This window comes from Lathamus discolor, chromosome 2, assembly GCF_037157495.1.
Source record: "Lathamus discolor isolate bLatDis1 chromosome 2, bLatDis1.hap1, whole genome shotgun sequence".
NCBI classification, from domain to species: Eukaryota; Metazoa; Chordata; class Aves; order Psittaciformes; family Psittacidae; genus Lathamus; species Lathamus discolor.
Window position 1 is genome coordinate 158670423 of NC_088885.1, and position 15266 is coordinate 158685688.

The window sequence follows — 15266 nt, forward strand, 5'->3', positions numbered from 1 at the left end:
GCCCATGGCAGGGGGCTGGAACTGGATGATCTTAAGTTCCTTTCCAACCCAATCCATTCTATCATTCTATGAATGGAGCTGCTGACACTTGGCAATTTCTTCTTTGGATCAGGCTTTTGTTTCATATAGGGCTTTTGGGGTTAACTGCTCACATCAGGTTTACAGCATAATACAGACACAGAAGCTTTTGCTACCTCAATTCCCACTGCTGTCATTGCACATCAAACCACCTTGGCACCATCATTTCATCATGATGACAAAGAGACAAGCCAGCAGTTGCCCCTCCTCTATGGTAAAGAAAAGCTTGTATCAGTTAGGGTCTTTAGCTCAGGGCTGCAGCACACTGTTGAGCTTTCAGATAGCAGGTAGCAAAGAGTGGTGATAAGCAGATGTTCATGCCAGCCAGTCATTAGATGTCTGTAGGCACGTGATAGTTGGATTTCCCTCAGTAATGTAGCTGATGGGGGTCAGGGTCTTCTTTATAGAGAGGATAATTGACAGGAGTATTAAGTGGCTTAGTGCTTTCAGATGAGCTACTTCTTTGCCCCAACAACATAACAGCTCTGGCTCAGCTGCTTGAACACTCAATAGACAGCAGTGATTAGGAGGGAGGGAGCTTTGGTATCCCCAGACAAGAGGAAGTCAATCTGCTGCCTCAAGCCATCTTTCTTTTGTTGTGCCAACAACAAGGGAAGTAATCCTTTGGCTTTCATAGCATATTTAGTGTGAGAAAAGACACATGAGCCTGCTTCCATTTGGCATCTCGGTTTTCACTCCCATCAAAGCTAGAAATGGAGATGTTACAGAGAGGTCACCACCTGCAAATGGTGGTTCATACAGCTGATCTTAGGAAGTGGTGAATCATCTCTGGGGGTGTTTGGCTCTTTAGTACCTAGAGAGAACCCACACACCTTGCTAAGACTACCTGAGTCATTGCTGGCTGAAGTGAGAAGCAAATGTTGCCCGAGTTGGAGAAGAATAAGCACTGGAAGCCTTTTTATAAATGGGATCCTGAAAACAGATAAGCTCAATAAATTGCCCAAATTCACATTGTGACTTTTAACAGAGCAATAAGTTGAACTCACAGTTCTCAAGAGTGCTCTGTCTGCAAGACTGGACAGCTCCCTGTTCTCCAGGTACTTTATCCTCATTTCAGGTTGACCATGGCAGCAATGGAGGCACAGTCTGCCTGGCTCAACATATGGACAGTCAGGCTCTTACAAGGCTCTATAAGGGACATGCAGGACATGTTTGTTCCAGAAACGATATAGCTGCTGCTGTGCAGGGGTGCACAGATCAAGGTGGGACTTGACTGTGCCTGAGCTTCTTCTCACCCAGACCTCCTATGAATAGGATATATAGGTGAGCAAATGACTTTGCACACAGCTGACTTGACTACAGTTAGGCCTGTTACCTCTGCTTTAGCCCTGCTTGGCTAAACTAGACTTGTGCTCACTCTTCCCAAGCCATTCAAGCATCTCTGTACTGCAGTTCTCCTACCAATATGATTTTTCTGTTACTTGTAGTAAGCTTCTTCCTCCAATCCTCACTTATAAATCTGTATACTGGAAAAAAAGCTTTTTGCTTGAAGAATACCGAAAATAATATTCTTAAGACATTTGCAGCTTCAGCAATATTTGCAGCTTGCAATCAGTCCACTAACACAGAACGGCTTCAAAGGTTTGCGTTTTAGTCTTGAAAGTCCAAACAACTTTAAATGCAGAGCTGTTGCAAGCAGTTTTACTCACCAAGCTCCTGTGGATCAGCCTGGTGATAATTCTGTGCAGGTTGAAGGCAATGGGTGGGTTACTGCAGGGAGAGGTTCATGGCATGATGAAGTCAAGACAGAGAGTCATCAGTCATCGGGTGCTGCTTATCTCAAGGGCTGAATCTCAGACTTATGTCTTTGCTTCCAGATAGCATCTCTGAGACAGGGAAGCAAAGATACGCTTCATGTTATTAAGAGTAGCTGTGTATACAAGCATGTCGATGCTTATACCCCTGACTTTGTAAAGAAAAGGAGCCAGGATCGGACGAGGATGTTGATCATGATGATCAATGGACTGGATGAAATAGCTTTTATTTATTGCAACAAGTGCAGAGCTGCACTTTGTCATCTCTCCTGCAATACATGAATGAGGATATACACTGTGTTGTGGCCAGCTCCGGGAGTGACCCAGCCTGCCATGCTTCCACCCCATCTTTCTTACTGCCTTGCTGCACCTCTCTTTCACTCACCAGCCTCCAGCACAGTGAAGAAGCACAGGTGACTTGAAAGTGCTCATTCTTTCTCCAAGCACATTACTAGGGTTTGATGTCCTGCTGATCCTTGGCTGAGTTACATCTGATGTGCCAGTGTTGTTCCTCTAAAACAATACCATGGTGAGCTCTAGAAAGGGACTCACAGCTGTGGGAAGTAGCCCACTGCCCCACCAGCTGATACAGGAGAAAAGAACTGCTCTTTGTGAGATCTGCCTTTTATTCCCAGCTGTGGGCTCCACACCAGTGAGCTGGGTCATGCCCTGCTGAAACCAGCAATCCAGACTCAGAGAGATTGATCATTCTTGAGGATCTGTTGGAGCAAGTCCAGAGGAGGCCAAAAGAATGACTGGGGGCTGGAGCATCCCCTGTATGGAGCCAGGCTGAGAATATTGGGGCTGTTCAGCCTGGAGAAGAGAAGCTGCGTGGAGACCTCAGAGCAGCTTCCAGTGTCTGAAGGGGGCTACAAGGATGCTGGAGAGGGACTCTTCATTAGGGACTGGAGTGATAGGACAAGGGGTGATGGGTTCAGACTGAAACAGGGGAAGTTCAGGTTGGAGATAAGGAAGAAGTTCTTTACTGTGAGGGTGCTGAGGCACTGGAATGGGTTGCCCAGAGAAGCTGTGAATGGTTCATCCCTGGCAGTGTTCAAGGCCAGGTTGGACAGAGCCTTGGGTGCCATGGTCTAGTGTGAGGTGTCCCTGCCCATGGCAGGGGGGTTGGAACTGGATGATCTTAAGGTCCTTTCCAACCCAAGCCATTTATGATTATTTAGGAAATTAGATGGAGTCTTCGTGTGAGCAGACATCTCCCTTCCTTTGTGCTAGGTGTTGTACTGGCTGTCTCCTAGGACCACTCTCAAGGGTCTATTAAACTCACCAAGGCTCTCAGCTAACATGTAACGCTGCACATCTCTGAATCTGGCCTTACACTTTTCCTTGCAAAGCCCACATGCAGAAGAACATCTCACACATCGTTCTGCCAGCACCAGATGTTCCACTGACAGCAGAACCGCGAGAGTGTCACTCTTTTCCACCATCACCGCTGCACCTCCATGAAGAGGGTGATGCTCATTTGTCACCAATGAGCTTGCATACAGAGGTTGCTGAGGTTTGGATGAGGTTTGTATAACAGATACAGCTGGCAGCAGTGAATACTGTCAGAGCAAGGGGTTTAGGATCACTTTGTAAGACCTCAGCTCTGTGCAGCCTGTATTTCACCATGAATATTTATAGCTGGTTGATACAGACATCCAATGCTCTCACCCTAACAAAGCAGACCAAAGGACCACAGGCAGTTGTCCTGCCCACTGATTTATTTTGGCAATGACTAGATAGTTGATTTATGTGCTGTGCAATATTTCCCAAGACATTCAACCATCGTAACTGGTTGTAAGGCTTGCTCTAGTGCTCTTATTTTGAGAGCAATGGTGCTGGTTCCCCAAGCAAGAGCTATGACAAGCACTGCTCCATTCTCTTAATGCTGCTGCTTTGGTAGCACAGACTCCAGAAGGCACATTTGAAAGTAGCCAGTGTCAACCCACTGCTCTCCCCTGTATTGATCACTTTCTGTTTGTATTACCCAGCAAAACTGTTCTTGTGCCTGGAATTTGCCTTGTTGGACCTGAATCTGGCTTCAAACAGCCCTGCAGCAATCTCTGCACTTCACAGTCTTGCCCTGCTTCATGGAAACCTCTTCAATCTGCTGCCAGCTGCATTCTGCTCTCCTGAACTCACTGATGCATGGCCAGGGGAGGTGGGACAGGGTGGCAAGGGGACAGAAGGCGAGGTGGCCTGTGGAAATGTGTCCGTAGGGAGAAATGGGAAGGACTTCTGTTGCCAAATGTTTCGTTTTTCCTTCTGTGCTCGCAAGTTTGACCTACTTGAGAAAAAAAATTGTGTGTTGTTTCTCTTTCGACAGGTGAACATGGTTATTGGCATTCTGGTTTTTAACAAACTTGTATCCAAAGATGGAATAACAGATAAGAAACTGAAGGAACGGGCAGGGTATGCCTTATCAATACATCTACGTAAAGAATGAAATGACAAAAAACACCCCCACCCAAGGCTGTGATCAATAACCAGCAAAGAATGCAAAGAGAGATTGGAGATGCAAACACAAAACAAAAGCAGATTTCAATGAAAGAAACAAACAACACAGTTGATTTAATCTCTGCCTTGTCATTTGGTGCAGCAGAGACAAAAGCTCCAAGAAGCAGCACTGAGTTGCTATGGAGGAAGGGTAGAAGTTTCTCTCTTTGTTAAAGTGGCTTCAGCCCAGGCTGATGAATCCTTTCAAAGATTAGAGAAAGCAAAGTGACTCTTTGCTCTCGCTCGTAGAGGCAGCAGCTGGATGAGAGAGGGACTCAATCATTGCTGAGTGTGGAATGTGGTATGGGCTGTGTGACAGAGAAATCCTGTTTAATGCTGGCAGATGGCTGAGAGACAGCAAAGGCTTGTGATACTTGTAAGGAAAGAGTCTTTGGAAGTCTAGCAGTGAACAGCTTAGTAGATGGATGAGTGCGTAAAGAGGACTGTAAAGAAACCTCTTCTGCAAGAAAAGATTCTGATGCCACCTGAGGTTCTTTATCTTCTCTTCCATGATTCTGTGATTCCATAGCCATCACCCCAGCCTCCATCCCTGAGGCCTGGGCCTGTATTACATGGTTATCTTTGTAGTATAAACTGAAGAGCTGACTCCACAGTTCCTACCACCCTGGTCTCACCAGGGGTTGACTGGCAGCAGCTACCATGCAGGGCTCTCCACTGGGTTACTTCCAAACACTGTTGACATTGGCTGTTCTGTCATTAGTTCCAGCAGGATGAGACCCCGCTTCACCTTTGTTTTTGGAAACAAGTCTGTAGCCTGCTCAGACTTTACCCCTGAGCTATTCCAAATGGCATGCTGACACTGTGAGTCAAATCAAAAGCACAGGTCAGCCTGGCTGCTGCTGTTAGCATGTTATTTTCCACTGCCTCACTTGGCTTGCTGTTGCAGTCAGAGAATTTATATCCTTACCTGCTGCTAGAGGGTTGCGTGCTCTTATTTGTCCATTGATGGAATTTATCACTGTGGGTGACAATTGTATCCTTGAATCATAAAATACCAGGTTAGAATTGACCTCAAGGATCATCTGGTCCAACCTTTCTTGGCAAATCATGACCTAGACCGGATGCCCCAGCAGCCTGTCCAGCTGAATCTTAAGTGTCCAGCATTGAGAAAGTTGTTTACAAAGAGACAAGGAGAGGAAGAGGTGTTCTGATGCTTCTGCATCCCAGCTACAGGCAAAGCCTAAAACCTTAGGGGGCTGGTGGAGAAGATAAAGGTTATACCCTGTCTGTGAAAGTGGAGGGAGTATGGGTACCTGTTGCCTTGTTTGCTGCAGCTGTAGGCTTCTCAGAGAGGATAAGCTGCTTTATTCACTGTGGTGCTAGCAAAAGCCTTGGGCTCTAAAACTGGGTCTCAGAGGGTATAGGCATAAAGTACAGACAAGGTTCTATAATCACATCATTGCACTGTTGGATAGTGCAGGTGGAAGTGGCTTTTAATTGAGTAATGGTAGCAAAACTGAGGGTAGAAGCAAGCTCTTACCCAGCCAGGGGAGAAACACAGGGAGAGGTTAAAGTTCATAGCAGCCTTCCAGTATCTGAAGGGGGCTTATAAGGATGCTGGAGAGGGACTCTTCATCAGGGACGGTAGTGATAGGACAAGGGGTGATGGGTTCAAAGTGAAACAGGGGAAGTTCAGGTTGGAGATAAGGAAGAAGTTCTTTACTGTGAGGGTGCTGAGGAGCTGGTATAGGGTGCCCAGAGAAGTTGTGAATGCTCCATCCTTTGCAGTGTTCACGGCTAGGCTGGACAGAGCATTGGGTGACATGGTCTAATGTGAGATTTCCCTGCCCATGGCAGGGCAGTTGGAACTGGGTGGTCTTAAGGTCCTTTCCAACCCAAACCATTCTATGATTCTATGGTTTATCAGCAGAGCTGACACGGCCAAGCAGCATGGTCCCTTGGTGCAGCAAAGAGGGGAATCTCTATGCCTTAGCAGTGTCATGGTTATGAAAGTAAGAGAACACTTAAGCACATTTGGATGATGAGGTATCAGTTGCTGTTGGGTGTAAAGGCACACAAGGAAGTTAACTTTGGTGCATTGCTTAAAGCAGCTGCTAATAAGAAAGTGTTTGGTTCTGGATGATGCCTTCTTTACAAAGAGAGAACGTGAGAACATACCCTAGCTGCTGGCAGAGTCTGTAGCAAGATCATAGCACTTGTAGGTAGAACTGAAATAGATGGTATATTGGATTAGCAGAGCAGCAAGTTACTGTCTCTCAGTCTCTCCCTCTCTAATCTAAACTGCGTACAGCATGACCTTATTCAATCCAGACCACTGGTTATTGATCACATTCATAGCTCTACTCTGAAAACGGAACCTACAAAGCAAAAGCAAAAGAAAAAGTTATTTTTCTGATGTTCTTTGTTTTTTTTTCTTTCTTTTCTCTTTTTCCCCCCTTTCGTGTCCGTGTGTGTGTGTGCAGCACTTTAAAGCCTTCTCTGTGCTCAATGATTTTGTTCTCCTTTCGAAGTGCCACCCGCTGAGAGTGCGGAGGTACTTTTGAGTGTTCTGGTGCCCCTTTCCCTTTAGCTAGCCGCTTCTGGCCTGGGCTTGGGAACCGTGTTGGAAGGGAGATCTGAAGATAATCAGAATGATGTTTGGATCTGAGGAGATGGGATAAAGAAACGTTGTGTTTCCTTTCGCAGAGGCAAGAAGTATGGTTCAGTGTTGCAAAAGCAAAAAAAACAAAAGGGGGAAAGAACCCCCAAAAAGGGGGAATAAAAGACCTATTGAACATTAACATGAGCCTAGTACACATACTGCAGAGTGGCTGGTGCAAACAGTGCTAACAGTTCCCATGAAATAATATCTGAGGCACAATAGGTTTTGCCCTATACTTAGCAGAGGAAATTGCTGTGATTACCGTTGTCATATCTGTCAGAAGATTTTGACTTTCCAGTGGCAATGACTTTGTAGATATAGCACAAAACCAGGCTGTAGAGAACTGTGATTACCTGGAGAGCTGCGCACAACTGCCCCAGCTCCTTCTTAGGACACAGCAAGTGTGTCCCAGCAGAACAGTCTCTATTGAAGTTCCACTGCACTGACCATGTTTGAGCTCTGTTGGCAGGAAGGCTACTAATACCAAATGTTTTACTGTCAGAAGCAGGTGCCTTTAAAATGAATGCTAAATCTATTCAGCCAGTGTTTATTCCAGAAGCATTTGTGTGCTCATGCAGCCAGGGAAGAAGAATGAGACTATAGGGTGTATTCTCAAAGGCTAATTTTAGCCTGCTGAGTTTAATCTCCATAGGCTTCCTCTGTAACTACGAGAGAGGCGGCAGTCTTGTTTAGTTGTTCCAACTTGCCCCTTAGAAGACCTTTACTTCTTTTATCTCTCCATTGATTATAGAGAGGACTTGACAAAGTTTGCCCTAATGCCTTGTGTGAAATACTCTCTGTGTGACTGTCCTGGCAGACTGTAATGGAGCTGGATTGTCAGTGCATAGAGAAGAAAGTAATTGGAAAGATAATAACTCCATTAAAATAAGAACAGATTCAGATTGCCTTTCATCTCAGAATGTTTCATGTTTGAAGCAGCTCCTGTTCTTTGGGCCATGAGTAGTGTAAAGCACTATTGAACTAAAGGTAGCAAAGTCCAGGCTTGAGTGAACACACCAGATGAGTCCGTGAGCTGGTTGTGGATATTTAGGAAGCAGAAAAAGCTAAATGAAATGAATACATAATTCATTGTGATTATTTCATTAGCTTCCCTTTCATACGTACAGGCACCCATATAAACCTGCTATGGAAATTCAATCTATTAACAACCTCATGCCCAACAATAACACATGAGAGTATAAAAGTATCCACATCTGTGCCTACTGCTTACAACCTTCTGCATAAATACACCCAACAGCAGCTACAGTTGTGTGTTGCAGTGGTCTTTTGGCCAGCTCTTTGTGATTCAGTGTCATTCATGTTTTTTCTGATATAGTTTTCCATCAAATTCCTCAAGTCAATCTGCTTTCTTTTTGCTGCCTATCTCTGCCTCTCTCTGTCTCTCTGCTTATCTGTTCTTTGTGGCCTATAGATCTGGGGATAAGCTGTCTTTTTCTAAGGGTCATGCACTTAATGCCTCTCAAGACCGACTTTTATCTTTGGTTCAGCCAGTGTCCTCACTGGATTTACACCATCCTTCCTGGAAAATATGTATCTATGGACACAGGAACTAATTTTCCCTGTGTTTGAAGGCTGAAAGTTTCTGTGGGATACCTTGGCCATTATTCTGTAAGGGAGTAATGGTTTATGTCACTGTAAAAGACCAATCAATAGCCTACTTTGAAGTAGGCCACTGGGACCACTGATAACACTGTGTTGGTGTTCATGGGGATGTTCTTTTTGCAGTGAGACTGAACACAAAGCCCTAACAGTTAAGAAATGATCTGTCAAGTTTCCTAATCTTTCTCCCTGGCAGGGTAGGGCTGTAAATCCCCCCTCGGATGTTTGGTACTTGCAAACATCACCCCTTACCACCTGAATTGCCATCAATCAAGAGTGACAGACCTACTGTCCTTTGGCAGTGATGTTCCTGCCTATTATTAGGCACTTCTTGTAGGTCTGTAGGATGTTTTGCAGATTACCGCCCATTTTCTAAGCCAGATCTGATGTAGATGTCTATCTCTGCACACAAACTAATAAATTCTGGGAAGAAACAGGGCCAGTGCCAAGCTAATGTGGCTTCTGGGCTTCTGAGTAAGAGCTGGCTTGTCAGTTAGGTGGGTTCGCACACATCAGCTTCTAAGAGTTATGAGGACATGCCTTTTAGCAGATCCCTGCAACCCACAAGGGGATGGTTCTGTGGTTGATCCCATCCAGAAAAAGTGGAAACAACTGATGTAAGTCTCAGGGTTCATCATCCCAAAGATGTTTTCAGCTCCAAAACATGATGGGAGAGAAGAAACATCTTGAAAGTAGCCAGCCAGTCTGGTTCCCTTCAGGGCAGGTTAGTGGTCTTACAAGGACCCAAGCTTTTGTTTAGCTTCCAGGACATAACTAGTGCCATTTGCATGTCCTTCATCACCGATTAAGCAAGCATAGAGTGGCCTATCTCCTGGTATTGTCAGCTGCCCTGTGGGTATCCCCACTCAAGGGCCAGGGAGAGAATATGTGACTTATTCCTTGCATTGTTTTAGGGAAGAATATAAGCAGACACAGTCCCCACAGCCCTACTTCTTGCCTTCTACTGTACAACCCTGCCACCTTTTTTGTTTTGGAGCAAAAAGGCCAGAAGGAAAAAGAGCAATTATTCAAAATCAAAGCAAAATAAAGAGGTGGAGACTGGGAGAGCAGTACCGGCTTCTCTTCCATGGGTGCCAGAGAGAGACACCCTGAATCTGGCCAAACATTCACCAACACAGTTCCACCCTCTCCAGCGGCACCAACACGTCTCTGAATTGTACATTTTTCCCATTCCCCACATCTGGAGTGGTACAGATGAGAGAGTTTTATTCCTGCCTGTCTTTCATTTCTCTTTCCAAACTGGGTATGGTTGGTTGGTTCCCTTTCTTCTTTCTTCCTTTCTTTTTCGTTCTTTCTTTTGGCTTCTCTATCCCTTTCCTTTCGACGTTTGTGTTCATAAGCAAAGTGTTTTGTTTTGTTTCAGTCTTTTGGTTTTAATTGCAGTCAGATGGCAGTGCCCCTTTACGGCATGACGCTCAAATGTTCCAAGTGTGGAGTAGTTTCTTCTGCTGAAGTTTCGGCCACAGCCACCAGTAACGCCATGTTAGTTCCTCTAATTTCAACTTCTTTTCTTTCTTTCTTTCCACTTTCTTTTTATTTGTTCTTTTTTTGATTGATTTTATTTCCCTCTTTCATTTCCCTGCACTCACCAGCCCTTGTTTGTTTTGTCTCCCCGCATCCCTGCCCACCTCCCCACATCCCTGGCACTCCCTGACCTCATTCTGTGGGCCAAAAGTAGTGTAGGGCTCCCCTGAAGCAAAAGCTCATGAGCTGGATCCTGACAAGCACTATGACATGCCTAGATTGGAGCATGTGAGCAGCCCATGGAAGACAAAGGGACTTTTTGTTAGAAGCTGGGTATATGTTTAATTCTCCAATTTAATTTCATCTTAGAATTACAGACTTAAAGATGTGGTTCCCATTAATTTTGATGGTAGATGGAGGCCTCAACATCCAGCTTTGTCAAACACTTAAGTGTGTGCTTGAGTTTCTTACTCCTGAGGCTGCAGAGCAGAGTATGATTAGAGTGAATTGGTGAATCACTTCCAAATAGGGATTTTTTGTCTTATAAAAGGCTGAAGTTGAGTTTAATTCCCCATAGGGCTGCAGTTCTGATTTGATAAGTGTTGACTGCCTCTTTTGGACCACTAAAAGCTCTTGGAATTAGTCCTCAAAATTTTCCAAGTATTTCATAGTTACGGAAGTCAAATGCTGTTAAATCTCTTTTTAGATGCTGCTGGATTTAGTTAGAAAAAACCCCAAACTAAAGATGAAAATGCCAGAGCTTTGTTCTGCTGGAGAAATTGTTGCTATTTATATAGTTGGCTTTTCCCCAAAGGTTAAGGTAGGAGGGAGAGAGATGAGGGAAGGTTTGCCTTTTTTCTTCTCCTTTTGGAAATGTTATTATCTACATCATTTCCAAGCGATGCTAAAATGTGTGAAAGAAACAGTCTCAGAGCTAGACATTTGCAGTCTGAAAACTCCTACCTTCAATTAAGCTAAACAAAACCAGGCAGCTGAATGCCAAGTCTCAGTATTAAAGAAAATCAAAACACAAGGTTTTCTTCTTTGTTATTTCTATAAACTGAGCCACTTACATAAAATCCAAGAGAATTTAAGGAAAAATGTACAATTCTGAAAAACAACCAATTGTTCTTAGAAAAAAAGGACATGAATCACCTCTATTAAGAGCCAGAAGTTTCTATAGAATGCAAAACCTAAACACAATCTCATTTATTTCCACTGTTGAAGTTGTTTACTTACCTTTTGCAACCTTACCCAGCTGAGGTGGTGAGAAAACATTGGTCCAGACACACGTACCACCAGTCTGGAGTTAGCAGGTCGTTGCATCTCAGTTTCCTGTGACTGTAGAGGAATGCTAAACCAGCAGAATATTTAATTAACAGATTAGAGTGTTAAATAGGAGAGGATTTCTGTTCATAGTGAATTAATTTTAAAAGCAAAACAATCTCAAATCCTTCTCCCATATTGTCTGACACTGCTCTGTCATGAATCACTTGTTCTGATTCATCTTCAAATCAGAAAAGATGGGATATGAAATCCAGATCTACTTATCCTGCTTTTCTAAGTGGTTTGATAGACTTGGAGGGCTCTTGAAAGAGGATCTGTCTTTTGTTTCCCAGCAGATAGAATACCTTAGATAACAAATACCAGTACTGGTTTTGTTATTGGTCCAGAAGGGTCTTATGCTCTTGTCCTTGCAAAGGGACCACTGAGTAATACATGAATTAGTTCACTCAGCCCTCATCTACCCTTGTCTACTCATTCTGCAGCTGAACCATTTGTTTTTCTTCCTCCAAATCTATTGTAAATAAGGTTATAAATAAGGCGAAGCCCTGATTGTGTTTCTTGCCACTGTCACCATTCTGCTGGCTTTCATCCCAGACCTTGGAACAACTTTACCATTCAGTTTTGGAGTCTTATAATGTAAATCAGATGCCATGAGGATTCCTTGTTCCTCCCTGACCTGGAATTAGCCATAGTTGTTTGGTAGAGAGCACAGCAAGGATGTTCCTGCCTTGTTTCTGATGGGCTTGCTCATGCTGTCACCAGCTTAACTCCCACAGGTTTCAGAGGCTTGTTTCGGGGATATTGGTTTCTTGGCATAAAGGGATAGATGCCTTTGTCCATTTTTCTTGGCTTTTGAAAATCACAGCAGGTTTTGAGCAACTCTGTGCTAATATCTGTGTTTAAGAGAGTAGTACTGTCGTGGTTTAAACCCAGTCAGCCATAAATCAGCCACACAGTCTCTCTCTCACTCCCCCCCTTTTCTTCCCCCCACTCCCAGAGGGATGGGGAGAATTGAAAGAAAGTAACTCCCATGGGTTGAGATAAGAGCAGTCCAGTAACTAAGGTATAACACAAACCACTGCTGCTACCACCAGTAATAATAATGATAAAGGAAACAACAAGGGAAGAAAATACAATACCACCTACCGACCAATAATACCCAGACCCAGCAGTGCACTAGCCCTTCCGGATAACTGCCCCCAGTTCTACATCCTGGGCATGACGTGCTGTGGTATGGAATACCTCTTTGGTCAGTTTGGGTCAGGTGTCCTGTCTCTGCTTCCTCTCGGCTTCCCCTTGGCTTCCCCTCCTCCCTGGCAGAGCATGAGACTCAGAAAGTCCTTGGCCAGACCAAACATTTGAGTAGTAACTAACACCATCGGTGTTATCAGTGCTGTTCCCAGGCCGAAAGTCAAAACACAGCACTGCACTAGCTACTAAGAAGGAGAAAAAATGACTGCTACTGCTGAACCCAGGACAAAGGGGTCAGAAAAGGGGATGTGTAGCTGAAGGAAGATGTGGTAAACCACTGATGGGAGAACAGGGTGTAATCATGACAGAAATTAACAAATATGTACCGGAAATTGTGCAAGTTTTTTACTTGGAAAATTATAAAACGGAAAGCTTTAGATGTATATGATCTTTTAAGGTTTATGTTAAGGGTTAGCTAGACTTGATAGGTATGGGTTAAAAACACCATTCCCTTTAAGTTTTTCTGGAGACAATGCTAGGTATCTTTTGCAATCGGATGACTTCTATTCCCACATTTCCTTCCTTTTATTGCTGCCTGGAGGGTAGCCTCAGACTGTGAAATACTGAATTATAATTAATTTGTCTTTCCTACCTGTGAAAAGTTTTATTTAAGGCAGGGAAAAATATATCTCAGGGGCATCCCGTTTCTTTGTACTTACTGAGAATGAGGGCATCCACTGTTGGTATCAGGGACTGCAGGTGGATGGATGGATGGAATTCCTGCCAGACAGTGCATGGCAAATATGGACTTTCAAGTTCTGACCGTAGAAAAGAGACTGGCCCAAGACTAAGGCCCTGTCACTGTATATTCTTTCACACAACCCAATTAAAAGTTAATGTCAGGGAGTCCTCATGACCCTTTTCATGTTAAATCCTTCTTTCATCATCAGAAGCTCATGTCAGATCTCCCATCTAAAGGATTTACTCTTTTTCTTGGCTCAAAGTTCTATCAGGAAGTCTTAGATGTCACATTTTCAGCCCATATTGTAGTTCCAGCAGTAACGTGAATCAACATTTACATGCACAGCATGTTTTATGAAAGAGACTGTTCCTCAGGAGAGTGTTGTTCTCATAGTTCAAGGAATCTGAAATTTTATCCATACCTGGGGGTAATACTTGGGTCCTGCAGGTCCTTCATTGGACTGTCAAATGATAGCTCCCCTTATGAATAATGAAGCTGTCTGTCCATGCCAACTTCTTTACTTGCCTGTCTGACTTAGAAGCATTTGATTTACTGTTCACTTAGTTATATGGTTCAGATTGTGGCAACTGAGAGAAGAATCATCTTTTGGAGAAAATCAAAATCATATCTTGTGTTTCTGGGTTGCCCGTGCAAGGGAAGAGCATGAACAGTGCCTCCTCTTTTCTAGTTGCTGATTTCCTATACTGGTAGTATGGGCATGGAGTTAAAGGGAGTTGCTCTGAAACTGTCTCTAAAATTGAGGCAACGGTCTTGCTTTTAGAAGGAATACAAGTTAGAGAAGTAATAAAGCATGAGAGAATGAATAAAGTAAATGCTTGTACTGTGGTTTTCCTGTAGGAGAACTGCTGTGATGCAGGAATAGCACAACCAGCAGAATAGTGGAGCAGCACATACCACTCCATGCAGCATGTAAGGAGCCATCCATTGTCTTATGTGTTGAGTCCAGCTACCACCTCCCTCTTCAGAGCTCCTCTCCAGAAGCTGCTTTCTGAATATTAAAGTTGGTTTTCCTTCTGCTGCTTCTTTAGCTTATGGTACTGGCTGCCCTGTCAGTGTTGAGTACTGAGAAGAATTGATCGCTTACTTCTTTATAATGGCCCTTTACATCTTTGTTGGCATGTACTGTGTGTCTCCTGCACTTGCCCTTTGTCAGGGTGCAGGCCTCTTAATCTTTCTCCATGCAGATCTATGTTTCCAAACCGATTTTTTTTTTTTTTTGCTCTTTCCATTGCTATCCTCTAAGTGGCATCACTTTACCCTGATTCTTTTGCAAAGATGAAGACTCTCAAGACTGCCAACTAACTAAAGAACAAGAACAGAGCTAGTTCTTGACATTTTGACCAAAGACCATAATGTGCTTGTTGCCAGAGCTGGGTCTGCTGTGTGCTTTCATAAAGCTAAGTCTTTGCTATGCTAAATAATGCAGTGTTATTGTGTGGCTATGTTGGCACACATCACTGTAATTTTATTTGGTTGCCCTGTGCTATAGCATTGCACTATCCCAAAGTAAGACCCTTCCTCTGCAATGCAACAATAGTGTGGTGTGAGGAGGAACAATGTGACACTACAACTGTACTGCTGAGTAACATTGTCACGTCATGGTCATCATGCAATAAACCAGCATCATACTTCCACAGTGCAGTGTAATGATCTTACCTTGATACCGCTGTCACTCATCATGAGTACCGTCATGTATGGGACATGGAAAAGGATCTGCCATTTAATTCCTTTGTCTCAAGCAATAAACACTGTGGATTCATTGGTCATATATAGTCCATAATAGTCATTAGGTAATCATAAAGTCATCATATAACACATCATCATTTCATTCCACATCATGTGGCACTAAGCCATAAAGTTTCTTAGGTCCCACAAGTTATTCTGGAACCTTCTAAGGATGCACAGTGCCTCCTAAGAAAGGCACAGATGGAAGGCTGGCAGGAGTATG

The 15266-nt window shown here is 43.8% G+C and overlaps 1 protein-coding gene across 1 annotated transcript in view; it reads left to right on the forward strand.

Moving 5' to 3' along the window:
• ADGRB1 (adhesion G protein-coupled receptor B1) overlaps positions 1–15266 on the forward strand; it is a 210591-nt gene that overhangs the window by 167078 nt on the left and 28247 nt on the right. The window contains exon 25 of the mRNA XM_065669051.1: positions 4180–4265. Coding sequence (XP_065525123.1) covers positions 4180–4265 — 86 coding nt within the window. The remainder of the gene's footprint in view (positions 1–4179; positions 4266–15266) is intronic.